Genomic DNA, 21,362 nt, shown 5'->3' with positions numbered 1-21,362 from the left:
TCTAATGGCAAAGCTGGTGGTTTAACAGAACCTGGTATGGGCCTTACCAACGGGGCTGCTTCCAGTCTTTTCTCCTCAGGGACTGGATCCACACCCAGGCTCCTGGTTGGATTGAGTGAATCACCTTCTCCTGTAATTCACCTGTTGGACACAAAATCTTGGACATACGGATTTGGTTAACAAACAGTCTTCTCATGTGTTCTGCTAGTATATCTTCAACTTCTATGTCTACCTGTCCTGTTCTGGTCCCTAACTCTGGCATTCTATTTGTTCTACCTGATTAGCTAAAATGTCATCCATTATTTAAAGAAATACATCCTAGTAAACCAACTCTAGGGATAATATCTTGACCTAATATTTTAGCTACCATAATCGTGTCCGCCAAGTAAGTTCGGAACGCTTCTACCCATTTGCTATACTTATCTATTATTGTTAAACACCCCTTCTTCCCTTCACTTCGGGAATAGTTCAATGAAGTCCATTTCCAAATGTTGGAATGGATATTCTACAATGTTTATTTTTTTAAGTAGTTATCTTCTAGGCCACTAAGTCTTTCCTAACCTGCTCTACCACATGGTGTTTCCTAACCTGCTCTACCACCTGGTGTTTCCTAACCTGCTCTACAATCCTTTCTCCCTTTTGGCACATGGCTCTGCCCATGTGTCAATATTGCTGCATATCTAAACAATGACTTAGGTAAGATTAGTAAATTATCCTTATGTCTGACATTATCTTGTAGGATCGCCCCTTTCATTTTCACATGTCCAATTCTCCCTGGGGCGTTCGTTCTTGGCTATCCTGTAACAATTCCCTGTCAAGTGTCTTATCTACTTTTAAGATTTATCTGTGCTGCTTTGTATGGTTTTAAATGCATATGTGTTGTCTGTGTAAATAGTAACCTTTCTCTCCGTTCTTATTTTGCAGACTCTAGTCAATGCTACTATTTCGGCCTGTTGTGCAGAATAATTTCTAGGCAATGGTTCAGTGTCTAACACCTTCATTCCTGAAACCAACTAAGTTTTCTCTTTTAGTTAGGGTAACAACTACTTTCAACAAAATCATCATATCTCTTCCTAGCGAATTTACTAAACATACACTTAAAATAAAAACTAAAATACCTGCCTGCCCTGCTAACTTGTCATATTTTTAAAACAAATGGAGCAGAAAGTCTTTCCACAAATTAATATCCTAAAGCTAAGTGAACCAAATTCTCTTCCCCTTTTATTCTTATTCTGTCTTTTCTGTCTGTCACGGTATTATTTATGTCCCCCATTTCTCGGGAGAGCCTTACACTCTGCCACCTAATCCTGTTTATAATTGAACTATGCTGGTCTCCACTCAGTAATTGTTATCTACCCATTCTGTGTCCCTTCTCTCCTCATGCTACTCCCAAACCATCAAGGTCTTAGCAGTGCAGGGGAGGGCTTCTCCGTCTGCCCTTCCTTCTATCTGTCTGTCGCTCTTTCTTATAACAGTCAGCATCAAATATGGGTTCTGTTTCCAAATATTGACTAAATGTCTCACTGTCTCCCTGTCTGCAATCATGGATTTTTAGAAAAATCAACATGTCTATGGTAGTAGATTAGGTAAGATTATTACCTAGTTGATAAAGTTTATCTCAATACTCTCAATGATCCAGAATCACCACAGATGTCATATTTCCCTGTCCTCTTGGCTTAGAATATGTCTACCATTATTAAAACTTATTCTTACTAACTTTATAACCTTATTCAACAACAAAATATAATAATACTATTATATCAATTTCACAGCCTTGTTGTGTTAAATGTATTACACTGCATACAACAACAGCTGACTACCTAAGGGAAAATACAACTTTTCTAGATTACTAAACATTACTTAAGCCAAAATAGTGGGAGTTTCAAACTAACCTTATGACAGTTTTTTATAAACCCACCTTCGCCCCATTTTTAACCCATAATTCTCCATGAGAGTATTGTATAAAAAATACTACTACTGGTCAAAAGATAAAACAAAGTTTCAAATAACATAATCAGATCCAAATCATTACTCTGAAACCCTCCACGAAGAAGAATTATTGTACCCTTATGCCCATAGGAAGAGAGACTTAAGGAAGTCTACCCTTAGTCAAAGGTTATTCCCTTTCTTTCTTCTCATTGGTTCAAATTACAAATATGTCAAAGAACTATAAACTATCATAATTATCAATTACACAAATTACTTTAAAATCAGTATTACAAATGACCTTAAATTCATTATCCAAATGGCCCTCCCATGAGGTTGATCAGACCACAAAGGAAAGCCATTATAGAGGTCAAAAGTCATACCACCCCTTCAAAGAAATGTTTCTTACTATATTAGACAAATTAAAGAAAAACTGTCAAACATTTTCTACATGTTGTATCCCAGGTTCCCAGAACATTCCTTTATCAAAAGAATTCACATGTTTAATTAAAACTCAGAAAATAAAACTTCTAAAATTCCATATGTGTGTGTACCCCTTTAAGATATCGTGGTTCTAGGAAAAATGGAAAACTCCTCAAACCCAAAGGAATTAGAACATACCAATCCAAACAGTATTTTTTTATTTTAAATATCAACTAATAGTAATACACTATTTCTTGCGTGTGGGTATTTGCAACCCCTAGGTTAAAAACAACAAACATTTCCAGGTTTCTTCAATTTGGTAGAAATATGCCTCTATCTCACTCGCTCCCTCCAAGATTACAGCCCCAGAAAACATTCCAAAGAGAGACACTGAAGCACTCCTTTTCCCAGAAGAAAACCCACAACCACTTGGTCAGCATTTCATTATACTACATCAATTCAGAAACCCAAACATTGACTACAAACAAAAAACCTAATCATAATAATAATTGCATTGTACTCCCTCCAATCATTAGTTTTAAACTTCCTCAATGGTTATATGTACTTAATTGAACATTCGCTACCCTTTGGATACAATACTGTACTTCAAATCTATGAAATTCCCCTAATTTACATATTACTTGACTAATTTGGCCCAAACTTGCTTTACAACATTAAAACCCATTGTCTGTCTTCAAACAGGCTCTCAAAGTGCTTGATAGGGATCCCCTGCCATTAGACACACACAACTGTGATTAATGTGCACTGTCCCTGTAAAATAAAATTAACTCATAATCAGAAACTATCACAAAACTTTTACGATTCAACTATTCAGACCTGAATCCCTTACAGCCAAATATAGCCCAGCGAGCACAACTAACTCACCTATTCTTACCAGTAGGCGAAAATATAACCCCTACTCAAACAACGTTCTGCCTTACCTCTATCGTAAGAGTAAAACCAAACTTTTCAACTTTCTCTTCTCTTTCGGCTTCACACTTATGAAATGTCCAAGACTTAAAAGTAACATGTAAATTGCCAAATTTATAACATACTTCAGTCAACCCTTTAGAATAAAAACATTTCGGAGGACACAACTCTATCGCCATACTTAAATCTAATGCAGATAGGTAAACGGTCTCTTCTGTGATTCAGTTATTTAAATACGACTCCTATTCTCAATACACCCTTTCTCTACACTTGCCTTCTTACCTTCTTTTTTCCGGGCTTCAGACAGCCAGGTATCTAACCCTCGACCCGCTGTTTCCCTTGACTATCTACACATGTCCTATGTATCTACTTTATCATTCATTCAAATGTTTCTACATCTAGACATCTCTCAAAGTCGTACTTCTTTCTCCATTTTGGGCATTAGATGTACCTCTCATCCCCGGTTAATTCTTGTACCTCCTTTGAGGATTTACCACCCATGTTATTCAATTACCTTTCCTTCTTATTCTGCTTCTTCTCACGATCTATGTGTATGTGCTTTTTACCTTCTATGTGTGTGTGCTTTCTACCGTTATTATCCTTAACTTATGTTGATAAATACCTCCCGTTAATCTTTCCTAGAATTTTAGAATCATTATTTGTATGAATCCTGATATATTATTTTTATCTCACACGTATACAACCATAAGTTCTACTTGTTCTTTGTTGTTCCTTGTGACTTTTGACTGATCAATATATCTATCTCATACGCAAATAATTATCTTCTTATTCTATGTGTGTGCTTTTAAAACTCTGATCTCTTCTCACAATCTATGTGTCTCACAATTGATCTGTATGTATGTCCCTCCTATGTGTGTGCTTTTTCCTTTCTTGAAACTTTATCTATAGAGCTGTCTTTCGATCAACATTAGGTCTCAGACGTCTACAACTTATAAGCTATATCCCAGGGTTTATAAAGTCCTAGTTAACAGCCTATTTTTTTGTTGTTCCTTGTGATTTTGACACGTTAATATCTCGTACCTCACCCCGCTATATTAGGCTTCCCTTCTTCAATGGATAATCAGACCTAGATGGGCGCCTCCTAAAGATCTGACCATCCCCTCCTAAGCGTATTTAGACAGGCGAACTATATTAATATAATTATGCCTCCTCTCTCATAATTCTATTATATTTCGCCTTTCAACCAATTTTACGTTTAAGGTCTCAACATTTAGCTAGTTTATATTGGTAGTGGCCACAGATATCTTGGAATCATTCCGGACCCCCCTCCTCCTATTTGAATTTATACCCGATTCCTGTCTTCCATATGCACAGAATACTTGGTTCCCTTTAAAACAATTTTCTCCACACAAAATTCTAAAGACAGGTCACCAGATATAAACTCCTCCGGATATTTTAGCGTCTAACACCCAGAATACATTAAACAGAAAACAGGTATTGAAAACCGTCTTCGAAGGACCAAGCTGTCACGAGAATTTTCAATCACAATGATAATAACTAACAATCAAACTTTGCCCAATCCCCGAGATTTGTAAGACCCTGGGTTTAATAATAATTCAGCAAAGACTCAGTTTATGCAAAAGGTTAGTACAGTTTATTCAGGAGAGCGCTCTAAAGTCAAGAATGCAAACACAGTCTTTATAACACACACACAAACAAGTTCAAATCTTAAGCCATGCCTTGCTCAGACAGTCAGTGTTTTTCCACTACACAGATACATTGTTTCTTTAATTTGCAACATGTTTCATAATCTTCTGCAAGCCTAACAGTTTCTCCACTCCACAGGTGGGGACAGAATGTCCTATAAGGAACACAGTAGTACAACTTGTCTGTCGATAGCTCCTCTTATCATTTGTTTCACACTTGCAGCCTGCTTACATACGAACAAGGAACAAAAGGTCCTTGTTCTAATTCTGACTAAAACTACACCCATCATCAGATTATAGTTTTATGATTCTAATAAATTTCATACAATTATATGGTTTCAGAGTGGAATATTTTAATCATTACCTTTAAGCATATAATCCCCTTATCAGACGGCCACCTGGGAGGAGGCAAGGAGTTCCTCACACAGTGCTGTCTGGTGTTCGAGCTACAGTCCTCCTCATTCCACACCGATCGGGCCATGCTCGCCTACATAATTTCTCTACTCTCGGGCAAGTCCCTGGTGTGGGCAACGGCGGTGTGGGAACAGCAGCTACCATCCTGCATCTCCATATAAGACTTCACTACCGAGCTGCAACGAGACTTTGACCACCCTGTCGGTGGAAGGGAAGTGGCCAGCCGACTGTTCAACATCCGCCAATGGGCCAGGCTAGTGGCTGGCTTCGCCATTGACTTCCGCACCCTCACGGCCGAGAGTGAGTGGAATACAGAGGCTCTGATCACCGCTTTCCACCAGGGGTTGTCTAACTTCATCAAGGATGAACTGGCCTCTCGGGAACTGGGAGAGGACCTCGAGTCCCTGATAACGCTGGCAATCAGGATTGACAACTGTCTCCGAGAACGTGTGAGACAGCGATTTTTTTGACACCATCCTGGTTTCCTGAGCACCCCAAGCCCCCCAAACCCAGCATTGAGGAGCCCATGCAGCTGGGATGCACACGTCTGAGACCACAGGAGCGTGACACAGGCATGCACAAAGGCTGCTGCCTCTACTGCGGAGGTCTCTGTCATCTCCATGCTACATGCCCACAGCTGACGGGAAACGCCAGGGCTTGCCAGGACAAGGGGAGACTCTGACGAGCTGTGCAGTTACCCCCGGCTACCCAGTCACCGTCTGTCACTACCCATAACTCTCCACTGGGACAACCATCAACACCAGATTTAAGCCTTCGTGGACTCTGAAGGCCGGCAGATAATTTAATTGATCAAGACTTCGCCAGAGAATTACAAATCCCCTGGTGAAATGTCCCATCTCTCTGCAGATTCAAGCCCTCAATAGATGCTCCGGCCAGGTGGAAGATCAGACCAATCCCATTCTACTGCAGGTTGATGTGAATCACTCATGCACTTAGTTTTCTTTTGATCACAGCTCTCAAGAACCTCCTTATACTAGGGTACCCCTGGCTAGCGTTACATAACCCACTACTCTCCTGACCCAGAGGATTGGGTGATCTTGCTCTCTGAATAAGTAAGGTCTTTAAAACTTCTTGGTGATTGAATAGCTTGGATGAATAAGGTGCCCAGAGTAAACTGCCTGCTACTCTGTCCCAGGTGCTAATATATGCATATTATTAGTAGTATTGGATAGAAAACACTCTGAAGTTTCTAAAACTGTTTGAATGATGTCTGTGAGTATAACAGAACTCATATGGCAGGCGATAACCTGAGAGAAATCCAACCCGGAAGTGGGAAATCTGAGGTTTGTAGTTTTTCAACTCTTTGCCATTCCAATATACAGTGTAAATGGGGACATATTGCACTGCCTAAGGCTTCCACTAGATGTCAACAGTCTTTAGAACTTTGTTTGAGGCTTCTACTGTGAAGTGGGGGCGAATGAGAGCTGATTGAGCCAGGTGTCTGGCAGGGTGCCACGGGCTCTGAGGCACGGTCACGAGAGAGTTAGCTCTCGTTCCATTGCTTTTCTACAGACATAGGAATTCTCCGGTTGGAACATTATTGAACATTTATGATAAAAACATCCTAAAGATTGATTCTATACTTAGTTTGACAAGTTTCTTCAGGCTGTAATATAACTTTTTGAACTTTTTGTCCGACGTTCGGCTGGACCTGAACGCGCGTTTGGATTTGTTTACCACAAAAAAAAAAAAGAAGCTATTTGGACATAAATGATGGACATTATCGAACAAATCAAACATTTATCGTGGAACTGGGATTCGTGGGAGTGCATTCTGATGAAGATCATCAAAGCTAAGTGAATATTTATAATGTTATTTCTGACTAATGTTGACTACACAATATGACGGATATATTTTTGGCTGCTTTGGTGTCTGAACGCTGTACTCTGATTATTGCATGGTTTGCTTTTTCCGTAAAGTTTTTTAAAAATCTGACACAGCGGTTGCATTAAGGAGAAGTATATCTCTAATTCCATGTATAACACTTGTATTTATCAACATTTATGATTAGTATTTCTGTGAATTGATGTGGCTCTCTGCACAATCACCGCATGTTTTAGAACTACTGAACGTAACGGGCCAATGTAAAATTCGATTTTTTTTATAGAAATATGCATTTTATCGAACAAAACATACATGTATTGTGTAACATGAAGTCCTATGAGTGTCATCCGATGAAGATCATCAAAGGTTAGTGATTCATTTCATCTCTATTTGTGCTTTTTGTGACTCCTCTCTTTGGCTGGAAAAATGGCTGTGTTTTTCTGTGAGTTGGTGGTGACCTAACATAATCGTTTGTGGTGCTTTCGCTGTAAAACATTTTTTGAAATCACACACTGTGGCTGGATTAATGAGAATTTTATCTTTAAAAGTGTGTAAAATAGTTGTATGCTTGAGGAATTTTAATCATGAGATTTTTGTTGTTTTGAATTTGGAGCCCTGCACTTTCACTGGCTGTTGGCGAGGTGGGACGCTACAGTCCCACATATCCCAGAGAGGTTAATCAGGTCAACACCTGTAAGGCTGCGGACCCGAAGGTATTCCATGGAGTGTTCTCAGAGCATGCGCAGAACAGCTGGCAGTAATTTGGACATCACTGTAATTTTCAACCTCACCTTGTCCCAGTCGGTAATCCCCACGTTTTAAGATAACCAACATCAATTCTGTTCCCAAAAACTCTAAGCATTCATGCCACAATGACTAACGCCCTGTAGCACTTACATCTGTAATCATGAAGTGCTTTGAGAGGCTGGTTATAGCACACACGTCCATCATCGCAGACACCCCTAGACCTACTCTAATTTTCATACTGCCCCAACAGATCCATAAACAACGCAATCTCAATTGCACTCCATACTGCACTCACCCATCAAGATAAGAGGAATACCTACATGAGAATGTTGTTTATTGACTACAGCTCAGCTTTCAACACCATTGTCCCTTCCAAGCTCATCACCAAGCTTAGGACCCCAGGAATGAACACCTCCCTCTGTAACTGGATCCTGGACTTCCTGACGGACTGACCCCAGGTGGTGTGTCATGCCTGGCCATGCAGTCGTGAGTGAACAGGGAGTACAGGAGAGGACTGAGCACGCACTCCTGAGGGGCCCCCGTGTTGAGAATCAGCGTGGCGGATGTGTTGTTACCCACCCTTACCCCCTGGGGGCGGCCCGTCAGGAAGTCCAGGGCATAGCGGGATTTCTTATAAGCTTCCGGGTTAGAGTCCCGCTCCTTGAAAGAGGCAGCTCTACACTTTAGCTCAGTGCAGAAGAATTTGTTCTTAACTGCTTGCCTAGTTAAATAAAGGTTAAATAAAAGTAAATACAAAATAAAATAATAAACGGTTCCACCAGGCTACAACATTGGTGCATGGTGATGTCTTTCAAGAGAGATGTCATATTGAAAAGGAAATAGACATTCCTAAAATGTGTCAATTCATGATCCAATCAACATTGTATTATTTTTCTTCCCATGATATCAACAACCTATAGATATATGACCCGGGATGCCCTCGAAACTAAATGTATTCAGTGTTGCGTGGAAACCCCATGAATTGTGATGTGATGTCACGGAAGGCCCCTTACTGTAGCCAGTGTAGTGTATGTAGCATATAAAGACACGAGAGGAAGTGGCTCTCAGAGTCCACATCTGAATCTGACAGAGTCAAGATGGCACTAATGCTGCAGCTTTGCTTCCTAGTCTTGTTTGTAAGGGGTGAGTAGGCTACTTCTCTGAAAGTAATTGTTTCTGAGACAATGAAGTACAAAGTACCCAGGCAGGGTACATGTATACAATACAGCTTGATAGAGTTATATGCCTGATCTGTTTTGATCACAACTTTGAAATGACATTCAATGTTTTTGTTGTAAGATATCACAAATCAATGTTTGCTGTATTCATATTTGTATATATGTTTTACATTTTATACGTTTCCTTACTAATTCTTTACATCTGTGTGTGAGATCAATTAGAATGGAACTGCTTTTTTCTTGACGGATGCTGTGATGCATTTACAGTGGGGTCCGAAATGATTGACACCCTTGCTATACTGAGCTATATCGTATGCTCAATGGGTTACAAGTCCGGAGACTAAGACGGCCACTGTAAAATTTTGATTTTTTTTGGCCAATTAACCATTTCTTTGTGTTTATTGATGAGTACTTGGGGGTTATTGTCTTGCTGGAAGATCCACTTTCGGCCAAGTTTCCTCTTCCTGGCAAAGGCAACCAGGTTTTTGGCTAAAATGTCCTGGTACTGGGTAAAGTTAATAAGAATAGCCCTTTGCCGTGGTATATTGACCATATACCACACTCCCTGAGGTCTTATGGCTAAAATAACCATCTTGTAAACAGACTGAAAGTTGTGACAACACAAAAATAATAGACGTGATCAAATGCTCTGAGGATTGTATCACAGTGAAAATGTGTACTTATTGCTTTGTTGTGGTCTTGTTTAAATATGTTTGGCGGCTGACATTGAAATTATTGTCTTTGAATGACTAGACAAATGCTATCAATTTGAAAACCATCCTATATGATTAAAAAGTCACCAAATTGTGACTTTTTAATCATATAGGATGGTTTTCAAATTGAAGCAATTGTCTTGTCATTCAGTTTATTCGGAATTGTCAAAAAGGAAGACTCAGCATACTGCAATACATGCTCTAAGAGTGTTTATTATCGCAACGTTTTAACCATTAGGTGGTCATCAGCTCTCATTGGGATTCAAATACCTAATTAAATAATTAACCTTGAATTCAATCATTGCAGACAAGTCTAAAAATCATTATGGTTAATTATAAAATACACTAATTCCATGGACCCCCATAGACCACCCACATGGAATGTATTTTGTTCAGTCGGTGCTATATACAGCATGACCCTATCATAAGGTGATATTCTGCTAGCCCACACAATGTATGAAAACAGTTAACCTTTAAAACATTACAAGCCCACCAACAACATCAGTGTAAATTTGCCCCCACAGTTAATGTTTCCAAATAAAGTAGGCCTATCACTAGTCATCATACCAGTAGCATAGGAAAAAGGAACACATGACGCTCACACACAGTGTGAAGAAAACCACAAACCCCTTGCTTTCTCTTTTACACCCCCCATGTTTTCGGTGACTGTCCACACTATATTTGATTTCCTGTCAGTCGCAGTAGAGAAGGTTGGCATAAAGGCTGCATAATCTGTAGGTGTATGTGCAGCGGAAATGCACCCCCCTCAAGTTGTTGTTTGTCACACCTCCCATAACCTCAAGCCTGACAATGGTAGCTCGACCTCCTTCAGTTTCCCCTGTAGCCCCCAGTGGTAGAGTCTGAGACCAGGGGAAGACTGAGAAGTAGGACAGTGCTGTGAGTGAGAGCTATGAGAAATGAAGGGTCTGACTCAGGTCTTAACTAGTTCATTTACACTGCCCACTTATTAATCTGTCTACGACCCCTAAATCTCCTCTTTATGATTGCTTTTCAATACAGTCCATCCATGATCATATTATGTTCATGGCATACTGTGCATGTGTAAGAAAGAGGAAAGGGCTGTTGAAAGGTAAGGTGAACTTGAAATCATGTGTGGTGGTTAATTTTAGAATGATCAAATGAGGAGAGACAAACTTATCACACAAGTCAGAGTTATACTTAAACTAAATCTTTATTCACGTATTTATAAGGAAAGCATGTCACACCACACCCACAAGTGAATGATGTGAGTGCTCTACAATAACGATGGCTGGTCGACGAATCACTCTTAGATGATTCATTGAGAGCCCCGACACAAAGAATACAACACCTTTTTATAGCAAAGATACACCCCCTTAGTCTACATGACAAACAAAAGAAGTATGGAATGGGTCACAAGGTTGGGATTCCTATGAAAGATACTAATAATTCACAGCAGACAGCATCTGCTGTTAAGATTGTTCTCATTGTGTAGAAACCAGGGCCTAGCTCCCAAAACAAGGTTCCTCTCATAATTATCCATACTGGAGTCATCTCTACCCTGGTACCTCCCAGCACACAAACACCAACTCATGCTATGGAATTGTTTGCTTTGTTAGGTTTATCACCTAACGCATTGTACATCTTCTGTCAGCATTAAGCCCCAGAGGCCCAATCTCAGTTCACACAGACACAATAGAGTTCTAAGAACCCCCTATTCTGTTGCATAAAACAACCATTTGATGGAATAACAGTATTTATAACATAATCTTGTAATTTTGCTCTCACACATGTTGGAACCTTCCATCATGTCAATCAAAGTATGTCCTATACTAAATCCTTGGTATTTGCCATTGCAGGATCCATTGCAGTGCAACATTTGACCGTGATGGAGGGTGAGACACTAACCATGAAGTGTCGCATTAGAAATGCCGAAGGGAGCCACGTGGAATGGAAGAATCCTGATGGGCATGTTATGTTTTTTAATAACCAGAAGGGTGAGGATCTTATAATACCACCTATAGATATTTATTATGATGTATTTTATATACTAAAACAAAGCAGTATCTTAATTTGAAAGTATACTGGATGCCCAGTAAATGAGACATACATGATTTTTATTTTATTAATGTCAATAGCTGATTAAAATAAAAATTAAATTGTATTTGTCACATGTCGAATACAACGTGTGTAGACTTTACCATGAAATGCTGTCTAGAATGATAATAGTTGTACATGATACAAGTAAATATGTTTGTTCCTACTCATATTGTAACATCTTTGTTCGGATCTTAAGTAGTTGAGTTATATTGTGACATGCCTCCTCTCTCCCCCATCTTCACTAACAGCCCTGAAGGACAAGCGCTACAAGATAATAAACTTGTCTGACTCCGTTTTTTCAGTCAGTGTGTCTGATGTCACCTTCAAAGATGGAGGCCTCTACACATGTTTACATTACATTCACAAAGTGCCTGTAGTGAAGTGGGTTAATGTGACAGTTTTGGGTAAGTGTAACATATTGTAATAGCACTGTTTATAGGGATTAAGACAGCACACAGCCTTCCCCTTAATTTAGTAGAATATTCATATTGGCACAGGAGGTAGAGTGCTTGGCTTGTTCCCACTTCCAACAAATTAAGTTGAAACCAAAAATCATAACATCACTCTTTTTGTCATTGTCAAGGTAAGCCAAAATTGGAGATAACAGAACACAATGGAAAGACTGCCATAAAATGTTCTGCAGTGGGAAATGGCCACCCTCCCAAAATCTCATGGCTGTTGGAGAGTGGGTTAGAAATGTATGGTAAGTGTCCTTCATTCTAGATTTATTTAATAGATTTTATGACGCCAAAATGACAAAGGATTATGTTACGAGACCACCGAGCTAACACACTGATTTTGATACACTCACTGATTCTGGGGCCTTAGGCCTAGCTAATAAAGGGTCTGTAGGTCTGTAACCTGATTTGATGTGTGCATTAATGTGAAAAGGTGTTGAATGCATGTGCTCCAGGAGACGGCAAACTTAAAGTTCAGGGCCAGCTCTGTCTTGACTCTTTGGTCGGCCAGCCCAAGTGATTTATGTAAACAAAAACGGTGCATGACCAACAAATAATTGTATACACACAAAACAAAAACATGGCATGCCGAATACATAAAGAGTCAAACCAAAGGTTCACATGGGCACTAAACTCCAGCAGCCTCATGGCTCTGCCAGCTGCCACACCTTCTTCTTTGGTGGAGTTTAACGACAGTTGGCATCCATTATGTTGCATTACCGACTAGAGGTCGACCGATTATGATTTTTCAACACTGATGCTGATTATTGGAGGACCAAAAAAAGCCGATAACGATTAATCGGACGATTTTTTTATATATATATATATATATATATATATATTTGTAATAATGACAATTACAACAATCCTGAATTAACACTTTAATTTCAACTTAATATAATACATAAATAAAATCAATTTAGTCTCCAATAAATAATTAAACATGTTCAATTTGGTTTAAATAATGCAAAAACACAGTGTTGGATTAGAAAGTAAAAGTACAATATGTGCCATGTAAAAAAGCTAACGTCTAAGTTCCTTGCTCAGCTGGTGGTCTTCAATATTCCCAGTTAAGAAGTTTTAGGTTGTAGTTATTATAGGAATTATAGGACTATATCTCTCTATACCATTTATATTTCATATACCTTTGACTATTGGATGATTGCCAACCTAATCTCGAGAGTTGATAGGCTTGAAGTCATAAACAGAGCTGTGCTTCAAGCATTGTAAAGAGCTGCTGGCAGACGCAGGAAAGTGCTGTTTGAATGAATGCTTACAAGCCTGTTGCTGCCTACCACCGCTCAGTCAGACTGCTCTATCAAATATAAAATCTTAGACTTAATTATAATATAATAAACACACAGAAATACGAGCCTTAGGTCATTAATATAGTCAAATCCGGAAATTATCATTTCGAAAACGTTTATTCTTTCAGTGAAATACGGAGTCGTTACGTATTTTATCGAACGGGTGGCAACCCTAAGTCTAAATATTGCTGTTACATTGCACAACCTTCAATGTTGGAGCGGCAGGTAGCCTGCCTGGTGGTTAGAGTGTTGGACTAGTAACTGAAAGGTTGCAAGATTGAATCCCCAAGCTGACAATGTAAAAATCTGTCGTTCTGCCCCTGAACAAGGCAGTTAACCCACTGTTCCTAGGCCGTCTTTGAACATAACATTTGGTTATTAATTGACTTGCCTAGTTAAATACAGGTAAAAAAAATGTTTTGTCATAATTATGTAATATTCTGGCTCATTAATTACGGTCTTGGTTAGGAAGAAATGGTCTTCACACAGTTCGCAACGAGCCAGGCGGCCCAAACGGCTGCATATACGCTGACACTGCTTGCACTGAACCCAAGAGAAGTGACACAATTTCCCTAGTTAATATTGCCTGCTAACATGAATTTATTTTAACTAAATATGCAGGTTTAAAAAATATATAGTTGTGTGTTGATTTTAAGAAAGGCATTGATGTTTATAGTTAGGTACATTGGTGGAGCAATTGTGCTTTTTTCGTGAATGCGCTTTTGTTAAATCATCACCCGTTTGGCAAAGTAGGCTGTGATTCGATGATAAATTAACAGGCACTATATTGATTATATGCAACACAGGACAAGCTAGTTAAACCAGTAATATCATCAACAATGTGTAGTTAACTAGTGATTATGTTAAGATTGATTGTTTTTTTATCAGATGAATTCTAGCTAGCAATTTACCTTGGCTCCTTGCTGCACTCGAGTAACAGCAGGTCAACCTACCACGCAGTCTGAAGTCAAATCACGCAGCCCCAAGTACTTCTCTGCATCTGCCACCACAACATCTATTTTCTGTGACTTACGTTCCATCTCTGCGGTACAGTTGATAACCATTGCTATGAACGCTAAGAAGCCAACCTTACTGAAACATAGATCACTCATTGGCCTATCCCTTGTCTTTATCATCACCATGTCTTACAACACCTTCTACCCCTTCCATTTTTCCTCCAGAACTCAAAACTGGCATCTGGCTCACTCTGTTTGATCTTGACACAAATCTTCCTCAACATACCCTCTCCCTTGTTATTGCTAGCTTCAACAAATAGAAACCCATCCTCTGCCTCCCTCAGTCTTTTCAACCTCCTCTCTTTCCCTCCAAATCCTCCTCCCTTAACCAATTAGCGACTTCTTCTGAAAATATTAAACTTTTCCAATCCGAAACCTCTTTTTAGCTTACTTGAGAGACCTGCTAAACCCTGCACTCCCTCCACTTTAAACTCGAACTATCGCCAGTTCATAAAAAATCTATGCAGCTATCAGATTGTTTAGAATCGATTACTGTGCACACCTGTGCACAACCAACACTTAAGACTTCCTATCAGAGCACACCCCCTGACCCAGTTGCTACTGCCACCTGGGGATGGAGTGTGGAAGGGGTAGTGTAGTGTCTAATTGTGCTCCTAAGAACTAAACTACCTAACCTATTCCATAACAATTAGGAAAAGTGAAGAGTCAAACTGAATTGTGTAGTCCCATATTAGTATTGTGGCGATCCTAGCTATATGAGTCACGTTTCCCTACTTTGGTGTCAGAAGTGCAATGACGGCTGTGAGGCTATCGTAACACACGGCCGGACGTATGAAGGGTTAGCGGTAGGTTGAAACACAAAGATGTGCCTTTCCGTTCAGAGGGGGCAGAGTAGCAATCCTTGCTATATGAGCCACATTACAATTTCCCACCAAGTGAATTAACCATATTGGCACGATGTGTAGGGTGTTTGCCTCTCATGCCACTAACCTGGGTTCACTTCCCTGCCCTGTCATTCACTACCGTATTTGATGAATAATAACAGCCATTGTCGTGGCTTGCGGGAATTATAAATATAAAACAAGTGAAAAATAGAATAGGAAAAGACTTGGAGTAGGAGACTGAGAATTGTGTGATGAGATATAGAAAATTTAAAAAAGGCAATGCCTTAAAATGGTTTAGACTTCCCCTGTGAAACCAAATCCCACACACATTCCCCTTTATCTCTTCCAAAATAAAGAGAAGTGAAATGTCTGTATTGTCCCTGTAAAGTGCAGGTCAGCTATTATAAGGATGATGGCTGTTGATGTTCTTTTACATATTAAATTTTTACACTTTCAGTCAAAAGTTAATTGAACATCTCTGCTGTTATTTAGCTCAGCCTCAGTATCTGTTGGACAAAAACACATATTCCTCCCTGGATATCTTGCATGTTCAGTCCTACAAGAGGAGAGTCACATTGAAATGCATTGTTCGCCATCCAGCCTTACACAATTCATCCCTGATGAATTTTGTGAAAATTGGACAGAATCGTAAGTACTACATTTTTTTTGTTCCCACTTTTGACCTTTTATTTGATTAGTTGTCGAGATGGCATCCACACGATGGGAGGTTGAATTTATAAGGGTATGATCAATGACAATACATCAATCTCAGATTACCTCCTTGAGAGTAAGGTGGAAATATCCAACAAAGAATAAAAAGCAAGTCTACCTTATTTTTAAATGTAGTTCTGCTTGCAATGGTCTATTTGAGGAACATTGAAAGGAAAGTGTTTACTTTTGTGGTTTCAGTGCACAGTCACACTGTTGGTACTTTCCTCACTTTAAAATATGCCATGAGAACGCCACACTAGGGTATCTTGACAACACAAACATCATGTGATTTACTCTCTGTAGGGAGGAATACACTGGCATCCCAAAGTCACATTTCTACAAAAATATTCAGATAGATCATATTATTCACTTCAAGTTATTTGAACTGCACTATATATATATATATATATATATATATATATATATATATATATATATATATATATATATATATATACACATACAAGCACTTCATAATAGCGACCAAAAGTCTTACCAAGATACAATTGTCATTTGTGAACATGGTTTGTATTGTACAACTGAAATTGCCTTTTATCTTATAGCCACTGAGGAATCACACTCCACTACGAGAGCCTCTCATTGGCTCAGTACAGGTCTAACAGAGGTAACAACAACAGCCTCCCGTTGGCATAGTACACAGGTGTCAACAGAAACACCAACAGCTACAGCCTTAAATTGGCCCATTACAGAAGGATCACCAGCATCAACCCCTGACTTACAACTCAGCACTCACAGTAAGTAAAAAAGATTAATATTCATTATTAAAAACAAACTATATGACTTACTGATCGTTTTGACATGACAAGACAGACAATGCATATACGGAAGAACAGAACAACAATGGTGCCTTGAGGTTGAATCTACACATGTTTTGTGAACACTGGTTAGGTGCAAAACCACAGCAGTCTGTTTCCTGAAACGGGAGTCAATAGCAATATTAACAATATACAGTCCATTTGGAAAGTATTCAGACTTCCATATTTTGTTATGTTATATCCTTATTCTAAAATTGATTAAATCTCTTTTTTCCCTTATCAATGTACACACAATACCCCATAATGACAAAGCAAAAACAGGTTATAAGAAATTGTTGCTAATTTATACAAAATGAACTGATATTATATTTACATGCAGTACCAGTCAAAAGTTTGGACATACCTTCTTATTCCAGAATTTCTTTATTTTTACTATTTTCTACATTGTAGAATAATAGTGAAGACATCAAAACTATGAAATAACACATATGGAATCATGTAGTAACAAAAAAAGTGTTTAACAAATCAAAATATATTTTATATCTTAGATTCTTCAAAGTAGCCACCCTTTGCCTTGATGACAGCTTTGCACACTCTTAGCATTCTATCAACCAGCTTCATGAGGGGCAGCATTGGCAAGAAAAACCCAGTTACCTCTGCTGCAGAGGATAAGTTCATTAGAGTTACCAGCCTCAGATTGCAGCCCAAATAATTGCTTCAAAGTTCAAGTAACAGACACATCTGAACATCAACTGTTCAGAGGAGACTTCAGGAATCAGGCTTTCATGGTCAAATTGCTGCAAAGAAACCACTACTAAAGGACACCAATATGAAGAAGAGACTTGCTTGAGCCAAGACACAAGAGCAATGGACATTAGACGGAGGAAATCTGTCCTTTGGCCTGATGAAGGTTCTCCCATCTCCACAGAGAAACTCTAGAGCTCTGTCAGAATGACCATCGGGTTCTTGGTGGTTCCAAACTTCTTCCATTTAAGAATGGTGGAGGCCACTGTGTTCTTGGGGAAATTGTTTGGTACACCTCCCCAGATCTGTGCCTCGACAAAATCCTGTCTCAGAGCTCTACGGACAATTCCTTCGACCTCATGGCTTGGTTTTTGCTCTGACATGCGCTGTCAACTGTGGGACCTTATATAGGCAGGTGTGTGCCTTTCCAAATAATGTCCAATCAATTGAATTTACCACAGGTGGACTCCAATCAAGTTGAAGAAACATCTCAAGGATGATCAATGGAAAAAGGATACACCTGAGCTCAATTTCAAGTCTCATAACAAAGGGTCTTATGTATATTACCTTTTACTTATGTAAATAAGGTTATTCTGTTTTGACAGGTTTTATACATTTGCAATAATGTATAAAAGCTGTTTTCACTTCGTCATTATGGGGTATTGTGTTCAGATAGATGAGGGGGAAATATTTAAATCAATTTTAGAACAAAACTTTAATGGAACAAAATGTGGAAAAGGTCAAGGGGTCTGAATACTTTCCGAATGCACTGTAGGTCCTCAATAGTGAATCTCAGTAAAAGATTCAGGCAGAACTTCGGCTTGTGCTTTTATTTGTAGTTAATTTAAGGTTGTTGTTATACATATTGACTTGAATTAGAACATTTTCATCTGTGGTACAATCAGTGAGTGAAAATGAAATACACTGTAATGGGGCAGCATGTAAAATGTACAATAAATGAATTTCCTCATTCAGGTTGGCCAGTGTTCGAAGCTACAGGGTACACACTTGCTAATGACAGCAGCGGCAGCAGCAACACTGCTGCTAAGAACAGGGCAAATCATAGCTAGCATTGTATGGGAATTAATTTAAGTATCCTCGCCAGCTAGGCTTAATAGTTACTCAGTAGGCTGCTTCTCCACCTAGTGGTGACTCTCTATCACTACAGATGGGCATCATACCAGCATCCAATAGTATTTCATTAGTTCCAATTCAATTTAATTGAATCACACATTTTATCCACAAATACACTCCATATCCTCCCGAATAATGTGACTGTACTGTCTAGATCAGCTGCCATTCATTCCCCTGCAATTCCCTGTAGATTGGTTGTCAGTGTCCCAGACAACAGAGAACACACCTCATAATGGCACAGGACACAACTCCAGCAATGCTAAAGGTAAGACAGTCTTACTATTTTTCTAAGTACATACAGATCCGGTTAAGTGAGTCATGTTCAGGTGCTGTATAAGCCAGACATGGATGTAAGGCTACAGTAGAAGAGGCTAAATTTGCACTGATGGTCTCATTCACAGGAAGCTTCTTCAATGATACGGAGACGCAGAAAGGAACTGGAAGAAGTGCGCTGTTGCTCATCTTCCTTGTGACAGGCCTCATCCTTGGTCTGCTCGTGGTTGTTTCGCTCTTCGTGATCAAGCTGAGGAGGGCTCACATACTCTGGAAGAAAGGTAACTAGAGACCAGGACACTTCACTGTTTAGGATCTCCTCATCACTTATCATGTTTGGTCATCTTTACCTATCATCTTTGGTTTATGGCAGGTGTGCATAACTCTAGTCCTCAACTGGAATTTTGCTCCTGTTGGTTGTTCTTTCTCCCTGGCACTTGGATCAGTTGATATTAAGCAAACACATAGACCTGCTGCCCTCAAGGACTTGAGTTGTGCGCCCCTGATTTATGGTTTATATGTATGCCTGCCACTAAATCTTAAACTTTTAATTATTCTTAATCTTAAACTAAGTAATTATTCTGAAATTATCATAGTTTTGATCATTACAGAAAATGACGACTCGGATCAATCTGTGGAAAGCAACAGATCAAAATCAAGCAATGAAGAGAAACAATCTCGAGGAAGAAGGGGAAACGGTAATAATTTGCATCCTACAATGTGTGATTTCTTGGACATGCCATATAAAATAAAGACTGCAGCCAATGAAACAACACAATGACAAAAAAAGACCAATTATAAGGCCTATGTCTAATATGTGCTCAAATGGTAGGACATTTTATATGTTCCACTTGGTAAAAATGCCTGTTTTTCTAGGACTCTTTAACATCAGATTCACAAAGTATGTCGTTGAGGAACCCATGGCAACAGAGACGATGACAACAACAAACATCAAAACAGAAGAGGATCCTGAAATTCAAGTCATCCCACAGAAAAATGGAGCAACCCAAAGCCCTCAGATCAAGGAGAGGGAACTGTAACATTTTACAGTGTTATCATATAGAGAATTCACATTGAATTCTAAGTCATCATCAGCACAAAGATGTTACAACATATTTTGGGAAGGAATGTTGTTTTAAAACATGTACTTTGATATGGTGGATTATTCTGTATGATTTAATTGTTTTATCAAAGTTTATTTTTATACTGAAAAACAATGAAGAATATACAACATAAGGATATGGATTTTTCTCTGGAAATATTGTATAAATGTATTGTATTTACACACTATCTTATCACAAACTGACTTTGTTTTGGTGATTTCTCTATTGGGCCACATTGCTTTGAATAACAAATACCATGAACTGTCTCCTGCCAGTTGAATGCTCGGCTAGAACAAAACATGCACCCTCCTGGGGGTCTCCTAAAAATGAGTTCAAGAGAAATACTGTTGTAAGCTACAGAGGGAAACCGTTTTGTACTTCACAAATACATTGACTGGAAAATGGTGCGCTACACTGTGGTGGTATGTGTAACAAATAGTCAACTTGTTGGAACAATAGTCACAGAATGACAACACTAGCTGTTTCAACTGTTTGCAACTGATCCATTTCATGCAAAATCAAAGATTGTTGTATTTATTGTATCGACCCCACAATAGTATATGCATTGGTTGAAGCTCAATGTTAAATTAAAATCTCCCTACTATCATAACTAAGTCAATTTGACACCAATGTCGATGAAAATGTGCAAATCAACTTGATCAGAGGTACACAACACTCCCCTTTCTCTTGTCATGAGCTATCCAGCCGTTACCGAGAACCAAATACCAGATTTTTAACAGGGTCGTTAGCATTAGGAAGAAAATACAATTTCTTGCCCCGACCTAGCTCAATATCTAGGCGTTGGATAAAAACAAGACTACAGCGTCCATAAAGTGACCATTAGAATTGCTATCTTTCGAGCTGAATACGTTTGTAGGGGCAACAGTTTTGATTACATTTATAATTTATAGCTCTCACGTGCTCATTCTGTCCATTGAGAATCAATTATGTGCTACCTATTTATAGCATTTTTGACAATGTTGACATATTTTCAGCTGAATCTTATGAGTTCTAAAACAAGAGCCACAGCACTAGTAGCTAGCGAACACCAGTCAGATGAGGCAAGTTACAAG

General features: G+C 39.0%; 1 protein-coding gene across 4 annotated transcripts; it reads left to right on the top strand.

Moving 5' to 3' along the window:
• Positions 1-7,816: 7,816 nt before the first annotated feature.
• Positions 7,817-20,693, top strand: LOC112258003 (cytotoxic and regulatory T-cell molecule-like). 4 transcript variants are annotated; one of them, XM_024432305.2, is made up of 10 exons: positions 7,817-7,918; positions 11,682-11,819; positions 12,171-12,326; positions 12,506-12,625; positions 16,041-16,196; positions 16,823-17,014; positions 19,104-19,178; positions 19,315-19,467; positions 19,783-19,884; positions 20,063-20,693. In XM_024432305.2, the coding sequence occupies exons 2-10, from the start codon at positions 11,711-11,713 to the stop codon at positions 20,224-20,226; spliced, it is 1,227 nt and encodes a 408-aa protein (XP_024288073.1). In that variant the 5' UTR covers positions 7,817-7,918; positions 11,682-11,710; the 3' UTR covers positions 20,227-20,693. The 4 variants fall into 4 exon arrangements, with proteins under 4 accessions (XP_024288073.1, XP_024287805.1, XP_024287802.1 ...); XM_024432037.2 differs by lacking the exon at positions 7,817-7,918 and adding an exon at positions 8,672-9,095 and having other exon boundaries at positions 12,225-12,326; XM_024432034.2 differs by lacking the exon at positions 7,817-7,918 and adding an exon at positions 8,673-9,095.
• Positions 20,694-21,362: the final 669 nt, after the last annotated feature.

This window comes from Oncorhynchus tshawytscha, linkage group LG09 (assembly GCF_018296145.1).
Source record: "Oncorhynchus tshawytscha isolate Ot180627B linkage group LG09, Otsh_v2.0, whole genome shotgun sequence".
In the NCBI taxonomy this organism is placed as follows: Eukaryota; Metazoa; Chordata; class Actinopteri; order Salmoniformes; family Salmonidae; genus Oncorhynchus; species Oncorhynchus tshawytscha.
The sequence above is the reverse complement of the archived record's forward strand: the minus strand, read 5'-3'. Positions and strand labels throughout refer to the sequence as shown.

Coding starts and splice junctions, on each gene's coding strand:
- LOC112258003 (XM_024432034.2), top strand. CDS start 9,050: ATGGCACTAATGCTGCAGCTTTGCTTCCTAGTCTTGTTTGTAAGGG. Junction 9,096..11,681: donor CCTAGTCTTGTTTGTAAGGG/GTGAGTAGGCTA, acceptor TTGCCATTGCAG/GATCCATTGCAGTGCAACAT. Junction 17,015..19,103: donor CTTACAACTCAGCACTCACA/GTAAGTAAAAAA, acceptor AATTCCCTGTAG/ATTGGTTGTCAGTGTCCCAG.